The following is a 16,521-nucleotide window of genomic DNA, read 5'->3' as shown; positions in this document are numbered from 1 at the left end:
GTTGGCCATAAATCATTTATGCAGCAGCCCTCACACACACGCCAGCAAACAGACAGACAGTCAATACACTGAGGGAAAACTGTGAAAACTTTAAAGGGGTTTAATGCTGAAACATGGGAAGATAAATTCTCAAACGTCATTGTTTAACCTTATAACATTTATTTAACCGGGGAAAACAGCATGCTTATATAATTAGTGTTTTAAAATGCAGTAGTTTTTTACAAAATATAGTTCTTGTCAGTAGCGAATCTACGATTTTAAATCAAATTTGTTTTGTCATACCATATCAGTTTTCCCCCGAGTGGGGTAAGAGTACTTGTTTAATAATAAAGAAAATTAAAAAAGTTTTTGTTATTTTAATAAGCTGACGAAATGCCAATTCATTTAATTTAATTAATTTAATTTTTAATTAATAAAAATATGGGTATCGCAAATTTAGCAGATACCAAAAGGTTAAAAAAAATATCATATCCTATATATCCTATATAATTATATATTATTAATTTCAAAAATTGTTTCTGTTGATTTTCTTAGACTTTTTATTGCAATGTCCTGACCGCATTTAGCAATTTCGAAAAACTTTTCTTTGTGCACGGATACCCATACGCATGCTGAGTATACAAAGTGGCATAAATCAACTTACACTCGCACACCTACACCCATCACTTACGTGGAGGGGGGCGGTATGTGTGGGGGGTTTGAGGACGTGCCTGCAGTCATATGCAGAACTTGCAAAGAGTCCTTCCCCGCTTTCTCCCAAAGTAAAGACGCTGCAGAAAAACTGGAAAACTTACGCGCTCCGCTTCGTCGCCTTTCCTTTCGTCTCCCTCCCTTCCCTGCCCTTTGCTTTACCATTCCATTCCCCGCTCCCCTCAATTTTTTTGGATGCATGTCAGTGCCTTGTGTGTCTTTTGATAAGCGCACTCGAAGCAACAGAAAGTATAGCGCGGCATAAGCTGCAGGCAGGGAAAAAGAAGTATAAGTTTTCCCCGCTTTTTTGGCTTTTTTTGTTTTGTCTGCTTCACGCCAAGCACTTTATTGGCAGTTGCTGAAGTATGCAGCGCAGTGTAAGTTTGCTCGTTGAATTTAATTTCTGGCATGTGTGCCAGGGGTTAAGGGCGTGATTAGATTGCTTTTTGCACGGGGGTGGAGTGCCAACTTAAAGCACCAACTGCTGTTGATAGGACCAGAAAATTTGAAAATGAAATTTATCTTTGGCTGCTTATCATTGCTGCAAGTATGTTTAAAATAGTAATAAAATTGGTATATAATCTGAAATCTATTTATTTGTAATTTTTTTCTAAACTTAATTTTGTTTTCTATTCTACACCAAAGGAAAAATTACATGGCAAATGAATTTGACATACTTTATGTCAATTTTACTCGAAATGAACATTTTCTTTATTTTACTATTTTTATACCCGTTACTCGTAGAGTAAAAGGGTATATTGTATTCGTGCAAAAGTATGTATCAGCTAGAAGGAAGCGTTTCCGACCCTATAAAGTATATATATTCTTGATCAGGATCACTAGCCGAGTCGATATAGCCATGTCCGTCTGTCCGTCTGTCTGTCCGTCTGTCCGTCTGTCCGTCTGTCTGTCCGTATGAACGCTGAGATCTCGGAAACTATAAAAGCTAGAAGATTGGCATTTTGCATGTAGATTTTAGGAGTTCCTACGCAGCGCAAGTTTGTTTCAAAAAGGCGCCACGCCCCCTTTAACGCCCACAATCGCTTAAATACGATTTTAAAAATTTAAATATTTCCGAAAAGTAAAAATGCAGTTTTATTGTGTTTATCAATACCTATCGAAATGTAGAAGAAATTTTTCAAATCGGACCATTCGTTAAAAGGTTATGCGTGATCAAAGTTTCTATCTCCATCTCCCTCGCACTCCCTTTACCTGAGTAACGGGTATCTGATAGTCGGGGCACCCGACTATAGCGTTCTCTCTTGTTTTTTTTTATGTCTTCCAATTTTAAGAATCCTTCTAGCCATTTAAATCAAAAAAATTACTCCGTCGTGGGACCGCTGGGCTTAGGTGTAAGCAGATCGGCCGATAACAAGTTGTGATCCTAGCATCAGAATTCACGGCCAAATTGAATTTTAAAAATCGAAAATCCCAAAAATATATAATAATTGTAATATCATTTTGAGCCACACTTTTTAATTTGACACTCAGATTTAAGATTTGTTGGTCGTTGGTTTAAGATTTGTTGGTCGTTTTTGAATTCAAAATTAAATGTGTTTTTTTTCCGTTTGAATAGACAAAATCCATTTCAATTTTAAGATTTCTTATATTGACATAAGTGTATTTTTCATCAGGGTATCCTTAATAATTTTTAGCCTGTTTTTGCCATTAACCCAAAAACGCAATGGCCTGAGGGATAACCATGTCCACCTTTTTTCATCCTCCTCGGCCAACGCTGGCAAACGTTTTGCGTATGTTTATCCGAACTTCCGTCGATTTACAAAATTATAATTGCACTCACCCATGGGAAGGTGGGAAATTCTGGGGGATTTTGGGACGGGTTGGGGTGCAGTGCACGGTACGTTTACAATGCACTTCCGCCCCATTGTTGTTTTGCATGTTGACATGGTGCAGGCACCGCCAGCGAGGCAGCCAGACATATTACTCATACGCCGTGTTGTCGCTGCCGGTCGGTGGGAGTGTGCGTGTTGACAATCATGTATTCGCTGGTTTTTCTGTTTTCTTTTTTTGTATTGCCCTGCTGTTGCCACTAATGTGCCACGCCCCTCGGCGGCGAGAAGTTGAGCTGACAATCGTAAGCCGAGAGGTGGCAGAGCGGGCCAGTCAAGTGTGTGGGCGTTGCCCGCTCGCCTTTTCTTTTGGCCCCCTTACGCCCTCTCCCCCGCTCCCCTTTTACCCTTACACAATAACAATGGCAGCGGCATCAACAGCAGCTGCAACAATGCAACGTGACAACTTCCGTTGCATTCGCCTGCTGGCACAAAGGAAAGCGACAAAAAGTCGCATACAAACAAACACTCATACGCCCCGTGGAAAAGAGGCGAATGGAAAACTGTAACGGAATCGGATTGTGCGGGGGAAAATGTTTTTTCCTGCTCTCGGGGAACAACAAAAGAACACACAGCTGGCAAATCGGAGGCAGTCCCCGAGAAATATGGCAAACCCTACTAACTGCATCGGCAAGATATCACCTGAAATGCGGCATATCAATTATTTGTGCTGTGTGCTAACCCGCTGCGTGATTGCAGGCCAAATCAATTAATTGGATTCCATTCGAATCGGTTTGATTTGATTCAACCGCCCTGCAGCACGCCTCATGCAATTCCATTTAATTATGCTAATCAGCCCACGAGTGCACCGAGCTTGTTAATTAGTTTTTTTTTCTTCTAATTAAAATGTATTGGCTTGACCAACTATGACAACACTGTTATATATACAAAAAATCACTTTCGTCTAGAATGGCCTGTTCCGCCGCTAGCTCTGCGGTTTCCTCTAATATATGGTCATAGGATTCGAACTCGATGACGGAGTGACCGGACTCAAAAGCACAAATAACCAGTTTGAAAGCGTAGGCACAGGGTTCATCGGAAGCCGTTTCCATGCACTTTGCGATTGATTCCGCTGCTTCACTGGTGGCACTCATCGACTCCAGATCCATTTTACCCAGATCGTTCAGCCACTTTTTCGGCTGCCTTTCTAGCTGACATTTGATGTTGCACTTGAACTTCAATTCGACCGTCTCGTTGAGAACATTCTCCAAATTCTCAAACTGCTCAAACCATTCGTATTCCTCAATAAGAATACTATGAATTTTTAGACAAAATTCAAAATCATCAAGGCTTTCTTCGAAAAAGTCAAAGGGATGGTGAGCCTGAAAGATATTTTTTATAATACGATTTAATCATCTACCTGATTATCTCACCTTAGCTTGGCTGATCAAAGCCAAGACCAGAAGCGCAAAAATTACAGGTCTGTTGATGAACATTGTTGATCTTGAACTGAACAATTGCTAGATAAATTTCCATTTGATTAGAACAATTTCTTTTAAGTTGATTAACCAGTTTTTCACGATTATAGATTTAATTTGCTTATTGATCGGTCTATATTGTTACCTGCCTCTCGTAGGCTCAATTATCTAACTTATGCAAATGTGTTTAGCTTGTGTTTCCCTTAAGATAGAAATTAAACAGATCAACTTCTTGATTTATCGATACTCTTAAATTCCTGGAACTCGACCTGCTTGTCATTTTACAACAATTAAAACATTCTTTGCGAGGGCATAGATGCGTTCCTTATATTCTTAAAAGACAGTTATGAAAATCTTATTTGTTCTTGTTAATAAAAATGATAATTTTTTAATTTTAAACAGGAACCAACAAAAATTATTATTTGTAACTTTTCTTTTTATAATATTAATGCGATTTTAATTGGTTTTAATTTGGCTGATTTTGTATACATTTTATTGGCAAGGGTGATTGGCGTTTTTATATACTTTGTGAACACTTTGAGATGATTATAAATAAAACTTACTGTAGTTCTTAACAAAAAAGTTTCAAAAAACGATAATTTTCGGTTCTTGATTAAAAATTAACTTTTTCCTCAGTTTAGACAATGAGCGGAAGAAACTACTTATCTTATATGAACAAATAATATTATAGCATAAGTCTTATTCTTACTTGGGAACTTGCACATTTATAAAGTATAACTAATTAGTCGGAATCAACAAGGGGATGACCAGCCTTGAACCCACAAATAACCAGTTTGAAGCTGTAGGCACAGGGTTCTTCGGAAGCCCGATTCATGCACTTGGCAATGGAGTTGGCTGCTTCACTGGTGGCATTCATCAGTTCCAGATCCATTTTACCTTGTTCATTCAACCATTTGTTCGAGTCCCTTTCCAGCTGGCATTTGATATTGCACTTGTACTTCAAATCTACGTTCTCGTTGAGTAGGTAGTCAAGAGTCTCGAACCGCGCATATTTCTCGTATTCGCCAATCGTTATGTTATTAAGATGCAGACATTCCTCAAAATCGTTCGGATTCCAATGAAAAATATCAAACGGATGGCGAGCCTATAACAATATTTTAAGATATACCCAAACAAAAAGCAGTAAATAGAGTTATTCCCACCTTAGCTAAGCTGATCAAAACCAATATCAGAAGCGCACAAATTGCCGGTCTGTAGATGAACATTGTTGAAATCAAACTAAACAACAGCTTGTGAATTTCCCACTGACTTAAAACAATTACGTTTGAGTTGCTCAACCAGTTTTTGCAAGATTATTCATTTAATTTGTTTGTAGATACGTCGACATTTCTCTCCGCTTCGGTGACCTCATCGTTCTCTAAGCTTTCTGTCAGACAAGTCACCATCTTAAAAGCGTATTCGCACTTATCCTCCTCACCATCGTTAATTTGCTTGCAGTCGTAGAGAATCTCGCGAAGCTCATCGCTCACAGGTTCTATTTGGTCAATCAGGTCCACATCCAAGTAGCCATTAGAGTCCAGTATGTTTCCCTTTTCACCCAGGCAATGCACGAAGCACTTGTATCTCCTCTCGGTATTCTCGATATCGTCCTCCTCGGAACTGGTGCTATCTATAAGCTCCTGGAACTCAGCCTGGCTGATATTATGGAGGGCTAGACATTCTGATACCAAAGCCGTTTCCTCCAGAACGGGTACACTCTGTTGAAAGAAAGTTCGGTTAGATCTGCCGTAATCAAGTGCTTCCAAGTTTGTTTACCTGAGCGAAAACCACGATGGTAGCCAATATAAAAATTACCCCTAGCTTGAACATTATCTAACAACTCGCAGAATCTTTTTCAAGATGAATATGGACATGGGCTTCCCTTTCGCAGTAAGCACTTCGCAATAAACTGTTAGCCGGAGAAAAGCAGTTCAGAATTTTATAGAAACTGGCTTGCGGGTAATTTATGGAGACCAGGTTATCTGCATCTAGCTTACTAATTAATTGCTGCCAACTGGTTACGGAATACAATATACAATATAAACCTGACGAATACACGATCTGTCGTGCATTTAATTGAGTTTGAAAACTCGGAACTGTAACAACATCAGATTGAGCTTGGGAGCAGTGATTGATTTGAATTTTCACTGATTATGTTTATACCCTTGCAGAGGGTATTATAATTTCAGTCAAAAGTTTGCAACGCAGTGAAGGAGACATTTCCGACCCTATAAAGTATATATATTCTTGATCAGGATCACCTCCTGAGTTGATATAGCCATGTCCGTCTGTCCGTCTGTCCGTCTGTCCGTCTGTCCGTCTGTCCGTCCGTCCGTTTCTACGCAAACTAGTCCCTCAGTTTTAAAGCTTTTAAAGTTTTAAAACTTTCCCAAAAGTTGTCTTTCTATTGCAGGTAGTATATAAGTCGGAACGAGCCGGATCGGGCGACTATATCATATAGCTGCCATATAACTGAACGATCGGAAAAGCCATAACTTTGGTGTTTTTAAAGATAAGAAGTTGGGACTTTCTATGGGTTTTATTTTTGGCCAATCAATCCGACATACCGAATTTCATAAGGATCGGCCGACTATATCTTATAGCTGCCATATAACTGATTGATCGGAAGTGCCATAACTTTGGTGTTTGTCAAGTAAAGAAGTTGGGATTTTCTATGGGTTTTATTTTTGGCCAATCAATCCGACATACCAAATTTCATAAGGATCGGCCGACTATATCTTATAGCTGCCATATAACTGAACGATTGGAAATGCCATAACTTTGGTGTTTTTAAAGTTAGGAAGTTGGGATTTTTTATGAGTATTAAGAATGCATCATATGAATAATATTGGAGAATATAATTTACAGAGTATTCTGCAAGGGTATATCAACTTCGGCTCCGCCCGAAGTTAGCTTTCCTTTCTTGTTTTATATTTATTTTCCACAGTTTTTAAAGGCCAAGCACTGGGGCTTTTTTCCAGTAAAAGCAAACACCAAGAGAAAAAGTCCACGTAAATTTCATTTTATAAATTTTATACGCAGTGAAATTCGCATAACATTTCCTGTCAACATATTTTTCAACACTTTTGCTGCAAAAATGAAGCGACAACTGCAGCGGCAGGAGCAACACAAAGCGACAAATTGCGATGACAGGAGGGGAGTCTAGTTTGGTTTGGTTTGGGTAAAGACATTCCTAACTATGCAACCGACCCCATGCAACTCTAGACAACAAATGAAAATTCCAAGAATATTCACATTCGCAGTGAGTTTTGGCTTTTGCGGCCGGGACTTTGTCTGCTCTTTTTCCGAACCCCTTGCCCCGAAAAACCGCTTGTCGCGTTGTTTACTTTGGTTATTTACGGCCTGAACAATTTTTTCGGCCCTCTTTCTTTTCACGCTGCATACTTTGGCCGGTTGCCAAAAAGGAAATATGTGTTGGGAAAATTACAAATTTTTATGGTCATCGCTAGGTGCTAAACTGTGTCCTCGGCTGACCCGGCCTGTCGCTTCCAGTCCTGTCAAGTCCTGCTGCATAATTGCGCTGCTATTTCTCAGTTCCTCCCAATTTTTGATGTTTAATGGAAATTTCGCATTTCCGCGGGCCCTGTTTCGGCTGGCCTGCCTTTGTTTGGGGGAAAATTTGATTATTTTGGGTTTGGATAGGTGCGCTCCAACGCTAATTAGGCCTATGAAAAGCACATTTGCAAATGTGTTTGCTATTTTTTGGCAGTTGCATAATGTACGTTTCAACATGCACAATGGAAATATCCAAATAATGCTATTGTCGAACTTACCTACAGAAAAATCTTTTTTACATTCATTATAAGGGAAGAGATTTGAGGTTATTAATTAAAACCCAATAATAAAACAATGTGATTTGGCAAACTTAAATTTCGTTTTTTTTATTAAAGAAAATAGTTTTCAAAATGTGTGGAATTTAAAATACAGATTTTAGGCACTTTTCATTGGAAAATGTGTTCCAAATTTTAAAAATTTAATGAGGAGAGGAAAACAATGTCCACATCAAGTTTCAATGAAGGTTAAAAAAAATCCCAAAATCAAATCCAACTCTTCACTGACAGCTTCTGCCATTTATTTAAGATGTCAGAAGGAGCTGGCGAAGTTTGCTCGCCCCTTTATTCAGCTGTTGCCTTTGCTACCTTTTCGGGAAAGTTGCCACAACAAAAGAAAAACTAAGGGGAAAATATGTGTAAAAAGTTTTTGCAGCTTTGCGTAATAAAAATAAATAGTAAGTGACTTCAATATGCATGTCACGTATTTTGCATGCACTTTGATGGCAACGCCACCGAAAAAACCCACCCACATACATTGTGGCACGTGCAGAAACACAATGGAATTTCTCGAAAAATGCGTAAAATGCGCCGGGCAGGCAGGGATCATAGCTTAGCCAAAGGATTCTCAGCAACTTGGCCTGAGACTTCGACTTCCCAAGACAATGCAACAAATTAATGGGCGAAATCAGGGAGCTTGCTAACGACAATGACCAGGTTGCAGGTTCGTTTCGGGACATAGGACCACTAAGGAGTTTACATTTATCAATTAGGTTGAAATGGAGAGCAGCAGAGGCAGCTGCCAAGTTCAGTGCAATGGCAGTAAGGATCCCGAACCACTGGGGTGTGAATCGCTCCTCCAAGACAAACAAAGCATGGGAAGGCATCCTTGGGAATGCAAGTGTTCCGGGGAGCAAGGAGCATGGAGCATGGAGCAGGAGACAGCTGCATCTTTGGCTAGAGGCAAAAGCAAAATGGAAAGCGGAGCAGAGCAAGACAAACCCACTTCCCAGGCGGTAATTACAAAATTTTTAATTAAATGTTAAGCGTGGGATGGACGACTTTAAGCGCTCATAACTGAGAATGGGCACGCCGCAGAGCTTTAAGTTCCCCGGTTCGGAGACAATGAATACTACTTGACTCCCAGATGAGTTCTGTTTATGCCGGACTTTCGCAATTTTTTCACAGCTCTCCGTGAGATTTGCACGCCTCGCTGCATTTGGTGACAATTTCTCCACCCACGCAAATGAGCTTACACATGGTATGCCGGTTCAGCCGGATTTGTGGGGGTTCTGCATCAAGGACAGCGGTACGGAAAAATATTTACTTAAGAACTTAATCCAGACCAATCAATTTTAGCAAAGAAAAACATTTTATTTATAATTAAATCAAGAACAATCCCTTTTAGTACAGAAAAATATTTACTTTAGAAGTTAATCTGCAAGAATCGGTTTTAGTATTGAGAGATATTTACTTTAGAATTTAAATTACAACAATAACTTTTTCTTATATCATCTTAATTTATTGCACTTATTAAAATATAATTATGTAAATTTAAAAATACACTTTAAGGTCAGAATAATCTTGTTCAAAGTTCAATGTACTCATTGACAAAATATTTTGTTATTGGACGGGTATGTTCTTTGTTTTAAAATAATTTTAACTTATATATATTTTTATTGAATATTTCCAGCCTAGATTCCCTCCCAAAAAAAAGGTGGCAAATCTGCGCATAAGAATCGCAGGACCTTTTTTTGGCAACAACTGGAGAGCTTAAAGTTTGAGCTTAGAGCTCGTGTGCGAATAGTTTTGCCGTATTTGCAGAGGAAAAGAAGGACGAGTGGAAGAGAAAGCGTATCGCTAACTAAAAATAAACCGAGTGTTAAACGTGGCTTACACACTGGCCATTTTTATTGCCAGCCTGGTCCGTCAGCCGTGAATAATCGCATTAGTTGTGAAATTAAAAATTACAAAATAGAATAGATAAATCCGCCCACGGCTCGCTGGTTGGCTAGTTGGCTTGAGGTAAGCCTTTTGTTGAGCCAAAGGCAGAACTATTAACTGTCCCCCTGCCCGTTGTGTCCCACATAAATTCGATTAAAACGTCCTTTTTTCGGATAGGTCGGTGGGTGGGTGTGTGTGTGTGTGTGTCCGTGGACTTACTGCTAATTGAATTGCCGAGTCGAAAGGGAATTAGTTAAGCCGGTTCGAGGGTTAATGTGCTGGAAGTGGACCCAAAGCTTCCTAAGGGGTCAAAGGTGGGTCAGCGAGTTTTTTAAGGGTGTGGAGAGCTCATTATTCTTGAGTAGGCTAACGTTTTCATTGTGCCTTTGAACTGACAACTTGGGACACTAATGCATGTTTATTATTGCCTACTTTTCAGGGCGTATGCCCAAGCATGTCAGTCAATATCCTTGAGGAATGTTCAATTTTATATATCTTTGATATGCATAGATGCCTCGTTTCGCCATGCATATTTTATTCAGAGCAGTTGACCAAGATGTCACAATGATGATGACGTCAATGCCTTTCTTTTTTACCAAGTCTGGTGTAAATTTAAATCCAATCTCATAGCAACCGAAAGGCAATGGCAGCAAAAAGATGAGGAGAAAACGAAGAAGTGAAATCAATTTCTTTTGTGTGACATTTGAAAGGTTTCAAATGATTTTCAATTGTTGTTGCATTGACAATTCACCAAAGCGGAGCGGACTCTTCTTATATATGCGCCCTCCTCCTCCGCTCAATATATACAAGAATATATTGACTTTGTCCGTATGAGCTTCATAATCCGATTTTCGAGTTAAATGATTCGCTTTCTCGGCTTTTGTGCACTGCCAACGGCTTCAACTTTGACCCCACGCCGTGGACGGGTTCAATAAACATTCGCACAGGTGACTGCCTGCATTGTGTATTAAATTCCGGCACTTAACCCCCTTGACTGAAACTGTCTGCCGGGTTGGCGGCATGGGTTAAACAGCACTAGACGGCGACTCATTACTTGAGTGCTAAAATGGGTGGCTGCTGCTGCTGCTACTGCTGCTCGGCTGCCTTTTTGTGGCAATTTTGGAGTGCGCTTTCTGCAGTTTTTAACTTGAAACAACAACAGTGAGTCAAGTCCTTCTCAGGGTCCTCGTCATTTTTTTCTTCCTGCTCCTTGCTGCTGCAGCAGGTGCTGCATGTTGCTGCCCCGTTTTGTTTGCGGCAAAGTGCGCACCGAGCGTCATTGATGCTGACGTTGATGTTGCTGTGGCTGTTGTTGTTGTTGTTGTTGTCGTCAAGCTGCCACTTGTCACATGGAAACAGTTTAGTTTTCCACACACATACACAAGACACACACCAACACACACAGCCAGCCGTTCACACACACACTGTCAAGTGAGTGCAAGTGCCAGCTCAAGTTGCACTCTTACATGCAGCAAACGGAAATCAACGCAGAGCGCCCAGTCGCCGGGCCAAATGAATAGAGAAGCCCCACCCACTCAGCCGCCCTAAACAGCCCTCCCCTCCCCCCACTCCACACCCAGGCCTCGTCTATGGCAGTCAAAGGTCGCCGTTTATGTTGTCGAGCTGTTTTGCGGTCTAAAGATGTGGGTCTTCTGGAACTGTGGTTAACGTTGAATTGAATTCAAAAGAAATATAACTTATGTGAAATAAAACAAATATTTTTTTTTAGTAAGCATCCTTGCTAGTTTAATAAAAAAAATCGAAAACGTAGACTGGCGTTGTTTTATTTTGTTTCATCATTTTTAAAGCTGCCAATCGATTTAAGAAAAACCATACTATTTATGTATAATTACTTTTATTTATTTTGGCATTTCACAAAATTTTTATTAAATGCCAAAAAAACGCTTTAAATCAAATTTAAATTTACTTACTGCATTTCCCATTTTTAACGACAATTATGCTAATATCGAATTTTAAACTATCTGAATTAGTGCTGCTTCAACTTCAATAACAGAACAGATCAGCAATGAAAAATAAATTTTAATCATTTAGTTTGCTTTGAGTAAGAAGAAAAAAGTATTCACTCAATAACAATATTAATATTATTTTATTTTTCAGAAAGGACAAGTTTATCCCGATAAGATATAAAATGGAAGCAGTAACATTAAGATATTTTCGCAATCACCACAATCTTAGCCATTTAATTATATACAGAGATCTAAGTTTTTTTCTGATCCTTTTTAAATTGTTAATGAAAAATGAAGACATTTTAGTAATCGAAAACAACGTGGTATTAGAAGGTCCATACTCGGTATTCAGCGTTCTCATTTTTTCCTACTGTGCCACTTTTCGTTGGTTTCTGGCTGGCTGCCTCCGTCCGCTCGACTTGCTCATGTCGAAAGGTCATTGGAACAGTAAACGGACTGCCAGCCCTCTTCCTGCCTGCAACATGCCACATAATATAGTATGCTTGCAAATAAAATTGGTCACTTTTGCAATCCACACTCGAGCCAATTTTGAATGCAGACAAGCCGCAAGCAATTTCGCCTCCTCTTCGTCCGGCAGTTGTGTGCATTCTTAATAATTTTGTTATTTCGGCAACATCTGGATCTTAAGTCCGAGAAATTGTGTACGTAATTTGTGGAAATATTAGAAAAATCCCAGGAAGGAGCTACAAATTGCCAAAAACAATTTGTCTTCACTTAGTGCTCCTTTGGCTTGTAAACATTTATTCATTTGTTTTATACATGTTTTAGTTTTTTTGTCCTCTGGCCGAAGGAGAGAGCTGCGGGGCAATTGCACTTTAATTCTTTAAATGAAAACTTCCTAAGAGGAAAAGTACGAGGAGAGATGCATCCGAAAATGGAATTGCATCAAAAGACTTTCGTTCACCTCCAGCTGCAGCTTCTCCGCCTTAACTGCTTCAGTTTCTTGGGACTGGCAAAATATTTGCGTACATGTGTGCATTGTTGCATAAGTTGTAAAAATAGCCTGCTCCACACTTGCCAGCAAGCACACATGGAAAATATTTTGTTTCGATACGTTGCCTTTGGGCCAAACTCATTTAAATGCAAATTTTCAGCCAAGTGGGGGGTTTGGCTTGCCAGGGATCAAATTACTTGCTGGAGATGCATAAAATTTAATAACTGCCAGCAAGTATTTAGTCCTTGTTTTGGGGCAGGGGCAGAACAACACAATAAGCCGGCACAAACAAAACGCACTCGGCGATGCACTTTGTGAAATTATGCATAAATACTGGTTGAAGGTGGGCGAGTGTTGACCCCGGAGCTGGGAAAACTCTTGAGCCCAACCCCGTGGCCCGAGGCCATCGAGTTTCATGCCTTTGGCATCAAAAGTGTGAAAAGAATTTTAAATGTGTGCAATTACTCAAAAGGTTTCCCCCACTCCGGCACACATATTCACCTTTTTGAGCTGACCAGATTTATGTGGCCGGTTGCTTTTTTTTTGTTTTTCCTTTTTTCCGCCCAGGAAACTTCTGGCCAACAGCCTGAGTTGACACTACTGGCATCTCCGGATCTCTGGATCTCCGCATCTCTGGCCTCTTCTCCTCCAGCAGCTATTCCAGCTAATGTCCTCAATCCGTTGGCACTTGAAGCCCTTGTCCCGGCTCCTCATATCCTCTGCTCTTGTCTGCCGCTTCATGACAAATGTTTTTGTTTACCCCAACATAATTCTTTTGTGATTGATGTGCTTCCTTCCCCGCCTCGCCTGGCTGCTCAGGATTTCTACAATTTTTCCCTTTTTTTTGTTTGCATAGGCAGGCTGTCGCACACATTCTGTGTTCCATACGTGTGTATATAATTTTAGTCGCCTCGCTCTATGACACTTGTAATAATTCGCAGCCAGAGTCTGGGTCATCCTGCCACTGAGTGTTTGAAGCCCGTCAGCGCACTTAGTGCGGCTTTATCTCAGGTGCTCGTGTAGGTGATGTGTTTATGTGGGGCTGGGCAGCAGGATATCTCAGGTTCATAAATGCTTCTGAAATGCAGTTGAACCAACAAAGCCAATTTTCTAGGCATATTAAATCGTATTTATTTTCATTACCAAACATGCTGTTGTTGATTGCGTTTCTCAAAAGGTTCAAATTTCATCTTGCTGTGTAGGAAATGCCAAAAATTAAAATTGCAGCCGGAACTGTCAAAGAATTCTCACAATACACTCATCAAATGGGAATGACTCAAGCAAAACTTGTGCCCCAACAGGCTAAAAGTTAATTTAAAACTTGCTGGCGACGGAAGAGGAGAGTGGAAAAAAGAAATATGATATCAGATAAGTTTTCGACAGTTGCTGACGAGTATTTTTCAATTTTCCCCATTCAATTCGGCTTGAAAGTCTTAAAGAAAGTGCAGGAAAATGGAGTAATCTCTTGGGAACTGGTAATCTTGATGCAGCTTACCTTTTGGCAATTATAGAAGGTTCGCGGTAAACTTAAAGTGCAAATCAAGGGGGTTAGACGCAGAGGGATGCAAAAAGTGCGAAAGAGAGAGAAAGGGAATAGCCGTCGCGTAAATTGACGGCCCATTTCCGTGGCAATCTACGGGTTCCCCTGCCGTACACCCTGCTAAGCTGTTAAAACAACTGACAACCGCAGAAGTAGTGCGACTTTTACTGCGCTGCTGGCTTCCGCTTTTCCGTTCCAGCCCCTCCGCCCTCCTCCCCCCCTCCCCACTCGGCACTCCGCGCTCAACTTTTTCGCTTCCGGCGACAGCCGCCAGTCGACAGTTGTTGAAAAGTCGGTAACGTCATCCCATCGCCGGCGAATCCTGGATTCCCTGGCTGGTTCTTCTCGGGCTCTGTTGTTGATGTGCATTTGGCACTTGTTGTAATTGCTCCGCTTTCTCTAAAACCACCTAAGACAAAGGGTGAAAACGAGGCGCCGAGTCATTGAATAGTCTTTCGACTTTCGTCCAAAACTAAAAAGTCCGCTTTTGGCCAGCTCGTTGCGAAATTTATTACGGAATTCCATTAACTCGGGCTGCGGGCATTGTTCGCCGCCGCAAAACTATGCAAATAAGCTGGGAATTTATTATGTAATGCAAGCGATGAGCACCGCCGGCTGCACTTAGGCGCAGTTTTTGGAGAAGGTGGTTGGGTGATTGGGCGGTTGGGGTGGTGCTGGTCAAGTGGCTGTAACCGCACGTCAGCGGGCTGGTTAGCTTTTAGCCTGGCCTAATTTCTGGCCGCTCCCAGCTGAAAGCTTTGGCCGCCCCCGCCTTGCATTACAATTATAATCCCCCAAAGCGGATCCACGCTTTAATCTTTTTCAGCGTTTTTATGTTGGCCTTAAAGCCACTTCAACTATAACTTCCATTTGAATATTTACTTTTGCCTTCCGCATTTAATGGCGCTTTCCGTTTGGTCGTGCTGCTCCTTCTTCCAAATGAAGTGCAATTTATGCGAGGCAACAAAATGCAAATAATTTCAACGAAATTTTTATTTCGCCCATAAAGAGCGTTAACCCATTGAGAGGCGGGTTAAACGGCTGTAAGCAGCAAGTGTCAGCCAGGCAATTCCCCGATTACTGGATGGCTACAGCTGGATGGGGCATTTCCCGGGGGGAAGGGACCGGGAAGATGTTGCTCAATTTATGCAACGGCCACAGCAGCAGCAACAAAAAAGTGCATGCAAACATATATTTATATGGTATGTGCGCCCTCCAGCTGTGCCTCTCCCTTTCTCTGTCTCGGAACAGCTACCCCTCTCTTTCTGCCCCACTCTAGCCGTCTCTGTCTGCTGCTGTAAATGCATGGCATGCATAAATTCGTAACTTGACCGCTTTTAAGTTGCATAAATTCTCGAATCCAAAGTGTCAACAGCACAAAATGCTGTTGTTGATTGTTGCCATACCCGCTACTCGTAAAGTGGAAGGGTATACCGTATTCGTTCCTGGTTATGTAACAGGTTGAAGGGCGCGTTTCTGATCCTATAAAGTGGCTATTTTCTGAACCGTGTCTCTCAGTATGAACCTCGTTTTGGGATCTATAAAGGTGAAGGATTTAACATGCTGATTATTTTTATGGTAGCACAGTCTTACTCAAAGAAATCACGAAGTACTATGTCATCCGTATTTTTTATGGTTTCAAGCAGGGGTTCACAACAATCGCAACCCAATTTTAATTCAAAATTATATCTGGGTTTCACAAAAACCGCTTTAATTTTTAGTAAAAGATTCAAGATCTACCAAAGAGTAGGCCTTCAAAAATTTGATTTTAAAATTTAATTAAATTTTTCAAGACTTGGTAGTTTTTAATGTGTAAGTAAATCTTGGACACCAAAGAATTAGCCCAAAACCGTCAATGATTAGCTTGACTCACCTGAATAAGTTTATATTACAAAACTCTATTGTAATTCCGAGCATTTTTTAGAAAGTATGCCTACGTGTAGGCAACACTTTTTGAAACATTCAAATGCAAAGGTATCTCATAGTCTGAAAACTCGACTATGGCGGTCTTTCTTGTTCCTGTTGTTGTTGCTGCTCCTGTTCTCCAGTTGGCCATTGCGTTGATGATAAGCTTTACGCGTGGCCCGCTCCATTGTTGTATTTGTGTGGGTCTGTCTGGTGTTGGTATTGGTGCTGTTGTGTGTGTGTGTGTGCAGGAGAAGAAAGATGGCCGCTTTGATCCGTGTTGATATCAGAGGCCACACCACTGCAGCGCCGGAAATGGCCGGCAAAAAGGGCGAAAGGGAATTGTGTGGATTATGCGACAACTGCAGCGGGCAGCGTTCAAGTGTCAACAGTTCGCGGCCCCAAGTGGGCGGTGCGAAAGGGAAAGGGAGAGAAAGAGGGAGACGGGAATGAAAGGGGGA

General features: G+C 40.9%; 3 protein-coding genes across 4 annotated transcripts; all 3 read right to left on the bottom strand.

Moving 5' to 3' along the window:
• Window positions 1-3,350: 3,350 nt before the first annotated feature.
• LOC108053701 (general odorant-binding protein 57a-like) lies at window positions 3,351-3,989 on the bottom strand. The gene is made up of 2 exons (XM_017136417.2): window positions 3,914-3,989; window positions 3,351-3,862 (listed from the first exon to the last, which is right to left on the bottom strand). The coding sequence occupies exons 1-2, from the start codon at window positions 3,974-3,976 to the stop codon at window positions 3,419-3,421; spliced, it is 507 nt and encodes a 168-aa protein (XP_016991906.1). The 5' UTR covers window positions 3,977-3,989; the 3' UTR covers window positions 3,351-3,418.
• On the bottom strand, window positions 3,936-5,296 carry LOC108053703 (general odorant-binding protein 57b-like). 2 transcript variants are annotated; one of them, XM_017136420.2, is made up of 3 exons: window positions 5,122-5,296; window positions 4,668-5,063; window positions 3,936-4,000 (listed from the first exon to the last, which is right to left on the bottom strand). In XM_017136420.2, exons 1-2 carry the CDS (start codon window positions 5,182-5,184, stop codon window positions 4,701-4,703), a joined length of 426 nt encoding a protein of 141 aa, XP_016991909.1. In that variant the 5' UTR covers window positions 5,185-5,296; the 3' UTR covers window positions 3,936-4,000; window positions 4,668-4,700. The 2 variants fall into 2 exon arrangements, with proteins under 2 accessions (XP_016991909.1, XP_016991908.1); XM_017136419.2 differs by lacking the exon at window positions 3,936-4,000 and having other exon boundaries at window positions 4,035-5,063.
• LOC108053702 (general odorant-binding protein 57c) lies at window positions 5,243-5,866 on the bottom strand. Its single transcript, XM_017136418.1, has 2 exons — window positions 5,735-5,866; window positions 5,243-5,676 (listed from the first exon to the last, which is right to left on the bottom strand). Exons 1-2 carry the CDS (start codon window positions 5,786-5,788, stop codon window positions 5,272-5,274), a joined length of 459 nt encoding a protein of 152 aa, XP_016991907.1. The 5' UTR covers window positions 5,789-5,866; the 3' UTR covers window positions 5,243-5,271.
• Between the last annotated feature and the right edge of the window lie 10,655 nt (window positions 5,867-16,521).

Source organism: Drosophila rhopaloa, unplaced genomic scaffold (genome assembly GCF_018152115.1).
Source record: "Drosophila rhopaloa isolate 14029-0021.01 unplaced genomic scaffold, ASM1815211v1 contig_115, whole genome shotgun sequence".
Taxonomy (NCBI): domain Eukaryota; kingdom Metazoa; phylum Arthropoda; class Insecta; order Diptera; family Drosophilidae; genus Drosophila; species Drosophila rhopaloa.
This window is presented reverse-complemented; position numbering and strand designations above follow the sequence as displayed.